Consider the following 5,000-nt stretch of genomic DNA (forward strand, 5'->3'; position numbering starts at 1 on the left):
CCTGCAGGAGTTTGCTTTTTGGATGTGGATGGTGGGAGATGGCCTGCAGGAGTTTGCTTTTTGGATGTGGATGGTGGGAGATGGCCTGCAGGGGAAGCTGGATATTTGGATGTAGAGGAAGAAGGGTGGGAGGATCTGGTTGCTGAAGAGGTTTTTTTTACTTTCTTCACTCTCACTGCTGAGAGGACCTTTGCAGCTTCCCTTATTTTCCGCTGCTTCTCTTTATTCATTTTTTCGGTCTTCTTCTGAAGATGACATTTGTATCGATTAAATGATGACAAACAGGAACTCCTCAAAGCAGCACTAATTTTCATGTTAGATGATGTTTGTTCTGCTGCCTTCATGTTTGCTTTGATGATCGCAAAGCCTTCATAAGTCTCAATGTTTAATCTGACCCTGTCCTTCTCGATGATGTCGTCCATGATGTTGAAAGAACCCTCAACGAGAGGGCCAGTAAACAAAGAGAGCAGTGCCCTCACCAATTTGCCCAAAACTGGAAATCTGATTGAGCCTTCTGGTGTCTTCATTAAGAATATTTCACGCCACCAGTCAGCATCAATACGGGCAGCATCGTCATCAAACCCTTTGCCCTTGTCCACCAAATCCAGGTCAGTCTGATAGGCCCTCACCTCTTCATCAAGCTGGCCCAGTTCATCAGTGGAGATGGCATTTGGCAGAGCCTTGGCCAAAGTGCTATATGCATTAAGCATGTGTTGGTCCTGGATTAAAGAAGGTGACAGTGCAGACAAAGAGGAAATGATGATATTGCTCAAGGGAAGGTTTTTTAGCAGGAATGCAGCTGCCTTGGTGTAGCCTCCTCTTAATGAGGTGTACAACTCTTGCACCCAAGGTTTCTTCTCCACCCTGGCCTTGTTGACTGCAAAATGGCTGAATTTACCAACCGACAACAATTTGTTTGGATACTGTAGGTCTTGGTTCTGGATATCCAGTTTCAACAAGCCCTTCACATCCAAGGGGATGGCCTCAGGTTTCATGAACTTGGAGAGGACATCTCTTACCAGCATCACCATCTCAACATGCAGAACATGAAGCATAGGCTTTTCATGCTGCAGTCTCTTCAGGAAGACCTGGAATGATGGGAGAATACCTGCAATTCATAAAAAAAAAAATTTAAAAAAATGTTTTCACAATCTTCAATGCACATTGCAACTTACCATTGAAAATATTTCAAAACCAATTCAGAAAAAAATTGGTTCCTGTGATAATGTATTATTTATTAAATAATGTTATTATACCTCAAGCTCCTTAATTTATGATTATAGATAAACACACACACACACACACACACACACACACACACCCACACCCACACACACACACACATAGGCATATACATACACACATATATACTGTATATATACTGTACACACACACATATATGTATATACCATACCTCTGTACAAGTCGATCATGGCTGTGAGCTTACTGAAATCTGTAAAAAGTACACAGATTCTTGTCTTCCTGTCACTATTTGTGTCGGTTAGGACCTTTGTTGATTTCGCAAGTTGTTGATGAAGTACATTCATCCTAGCCTTTTCATCAGATGTCACCCCATGTTTTTGCAGCACCTGGTTGAGCAGCCATCTGTAAAAAAAACACAGGACATACAGTACATAAGATTAAGAAGAGTAAATAGATTAGCCTATAATGAAAACTGCATTTGAGACTTTGAATTGAATTGTGAAAATATTGAAAGGAAAGACTACTCCCATCTTACCTGTATTTGCGCTGATCATGGGGTGATAAGAAGCTGAAATAGTGTGCAATCAGGGGATCCACTAGCTCCCTTACCCTGTTGCACACTTCCAGCATCTGAAGGAACCTACTGCTGATGGGGCGAATCAGGCTCTTGCTGCTCTTCATGTGTAAAAGAGATTGAAACTCTCCGAACAATTCCTTCTGCTTGGGGAACTTTTCAATGTCATAATAGACATCAGTGCAGAAATCCTCAACAAAATTCTTGAATGGACTCAAAAGGGCCTTGGCAGCATTTGACACCATATGCACTGTGTCTCCACTGATGTCAAGAAGGGATTCATTTTGTTGTCTGATCTGCGTCTCCACTCCAGATCGCTTCCCTCTCATAACGCTGCAGTTATCAAACAAAACAGACACAACCTGATCCCAATTTAAATTGTAGGAGTGAAGGATTTCTGCCATTGCATTTGTGAGGGTTGAGGCATCTGCAATGTTCACTCTTCTTGAGCCAAAATGATGGGTCACTACTTTCCCCATATCCTCATCAAAAAAGCGCACAAGTACATTTAAAATCTTGTCCATATTCATATCAGTTGCCTCATCTGCATTCAAAGAGAACATCTTTGTTTTCAGTTTCATGGACAACTCTGTTTTGTAATGAGCTGCAATTCCATGTGTGCATAAGTAGGAGGCGTGTGCATTGGACAATGACAGTCTGGAGAGAGCGCTCTGGTCTTCTGCAACTGATCGAATCAGGTTGACAAGAGGCTGTGACAAGGTCAAAGACAGGTCGTGCTCTGCAATGAAAGAGCAAATGCGTGCTTTCTGTACGCAGACACGGTCAGCCATTGAGAGACTTACTTCTGTAGTGGTGGTTGTTGCGCCAGGCAATGAGGATGTGTGCCGAAGAGCTCTACAATTAGTCTTATGGCTAGCTTCCGACTGATGGCGTGAAAGAACTTTCTTGCCATTGCTCCCATACACGATTGTCTTGTGGCAAACCACACAAAAGCAAACACCTGGCTGTTTCGTTTTTTTGCACCAAGAACTAAATGGCTTGCCATCATCACCTATTTCGCATAGCCAAGCCCATCTCCACTTATTTTTAACTGTTTTATCAATTTCTGACACATCCGTGCCTTCCTTTAGAAGCGCCATCACGTCAAAACTGAAAGCAAAATGACGTGTTCCGGTATAGGCTTGAGTTTCCTAAAGGAAAATGTTCGGATATGCTTTTAAATGTAAAATGTATTTTTGTAATAAAAGGCCAAATAGCCAACGATTTAGCCTACTTATGCTGTGCAGAGCACAATAGCCTAGCCTATTTGGAGCTTGTGTTCGAGGCAGGCCAGTGCGTTCATTGGGAGACATGCCTTTGGTTTGGAACAGCTGATCGGAGAAAAGCATTGTCAGAAGTAGAGGATTTCCAGTTTGGTTTGGGGTTTAATTTACTTTGGGACAGTTTGATTATATTGCTAAAAGTTGGGACTGATGAGCACGAAAATCTCGGGGGTATTTGATAGATCACTTTTACATTTCATTGGGTTAAAAGAGTGTCGGGATTAATGCGAAACAAGGCGGCCGCTTCATTCATGGTTAAACGTTCGCTATGCTGGAATGGAAACTTTATTGCGTAGCCAAGTAATTAAAAAGAAAAATAGACTATATATGAATGATTTAGGCTACTTTTTTCATTATTAAATTTGTGGGCTGCAATACGCTGTAATAATTGTGTGATTACATGTAGCCTAGTTGAACGCTGCATTCTGCATTTTGCATCGGGAAATGTCATTGCACAACCTCCGTTCACTTCTCAAAACTCTGTTCTTTTTCCCATAAATTCTCTATAGTAGGCCTAGACATAGCCTAGGATACTGTAGCCTACCCATAGCTAGTGAAAAATGTAAGCAATAAGCCCCGAGAGGTTTATAGCCTATGTATAATCGAACAGCTAAGGGGCGTTAGGCACGACACGAGTCCAAAATAGTAGCCAGTAGACACACGCACCAGACACACACAATAGGCTATTTTTTTTATATATAATGTTGCGTAACTTGCATCAACTTATCGTTCAATCAAATATGACCAAACATAGCAAAAGAAAAGCACACGGCATATGTGACCAAACATATAAAGAAAAGCACACGGCATTTATTTTATTTTCGGATCTGCACCGATCTCACAAAACAGGGTTCAACAAGAGGTGTAACCATCACTGCAGCTTGCAAGGGAGGTCGCGCCGCACCCACCCCCCCCCCCCCCCCCCCCCCCAAATATTTTCTCCCCGGATCTGCATCAATCTCATGATTGACCTCTAGCGCCTCCGGTTGACGGAAATCCGTCATATGACGGAAAACTTTAATCCATGGATCTGGCACAGGGACACTGAGGAGTTAGTCCAAAACCCAGCATAGAGGGGCTCAGTGAATGTGGAGTGGAACGTGTGCAGGTGGGTGAGTGTGTTAGAGGAGACGCTGTAGAAGGACAGAGTGCCTGCTGGCCAGTCCAGGTACACTCCTACTCTCCTGGAGCGGGAGGAGGGGGCAGGTATGACAGTCTGCTTATTATTGTGATGGGCAGAGTAACTGTTACCATAGCACTCCAGACTCCAGGACTTGGCATTACGTCCAAACCCGCTGCTGGCCCCACCCCCTTTCCTCTCCATGCTTTTATAGGCCACAGCTATATTAACCTCATAACCCCTAGCACTCCACTCAGCCTCCCAGTAGTAGCGTCCAGACTGACCCGTGCTGACTAGACTCTGACTCAGACTGTCACATGTCTCTGGGTGGTGTCCAGACAGACCCTCTCTACACAGCACCTGCCAGGAGTCAAATCTCTCTGGGTGGTCAGGATACGACTGCTGCTGCGGATACACACATGTCACCTTTCTGTTCCCCTCAGAGAGGGAGAGAGATCTGTGTGCTGTGTTTGGGTCCAGTGTGAGCTCACAGGCATCTGCACACAAGAGGAGAGGAGAGAGGAGAGAACATCCTCATCAGAACATGGGGTAGGAAAGGACATGTGTACAACACACACACACACACAACCACAATGTATATAAACAGGAGTGTGTCTCTCCTCTCCTGTGGACACACACACACACACACACGCACACACACACACACACACACACACACACACACACACACACACACACACACACACACACACACACACACACACATAAACGGGAGTGAGTGGCTCTCATCTCCTGTGGACACACACACACACACACACTCCTCTCTTCTCCACACACACACACACACACACACACACAC

At 44.2% G+C, this 5,000-nt stretch overlaps 1 protein-coding gene across 2 annotated transcripts in view; it reads right to left on the minus strand.

Annotated features, from left to right (window-relative positions):
- LOC134087275 (ankyrin repeat and KH domain-containing protein 1-like) overlaps window positions 1-3,767 on the minus strand; it is a 5,148-nt gene extending 1,381 nt beyond the window's left edge. Inside the window, exons 1-3 of one of the 2 annotated variants that reach the window (XM_062540678.1) lie at window positions 1,739-3,767; window positions 1,415-1,605; window positions 1-1,108 (exon numbers count right to left, since the gene is read on the minus strand). The exon at window positions 1-1,108 is cut by the window's left edge and continues 1,381 nt beyond it. In XM_062540678.1, coding sequence (XP_062396662.1) covers window positions 1-1,108; window positions 1,415-1,605; window positions 1,739-2,877 — 2,438 coding nt within the window. In that variant the 5' untranslated portion in view covers window positions 2,878-3,767. Of the gene's footprint in view, window positions 1,109-1,414 lie in introns of both variants that reach the window. The other variant, XM_062540687.1, reaches the window with a different exon arrangement.
- Between the last annotated feature and the right edge of the window lie 1,233 nt (window positions 3,768-5,000).

The sequence above is a fragment of the Sardina pilchardus genome, chromosome 1 (assembly GCF_963854185.1).
Source record: "Sardina pilchardus chromosome 1, fSarPil1.1, whole genome shotgun sequence".
In the NCBI taxonomy this organism is placed as follows: Eukaryota; Metazoa; Chordata; class Actinopteri; order Clupeiformes; family Clupeidae; genus Sardina; species Sardina pilchardus.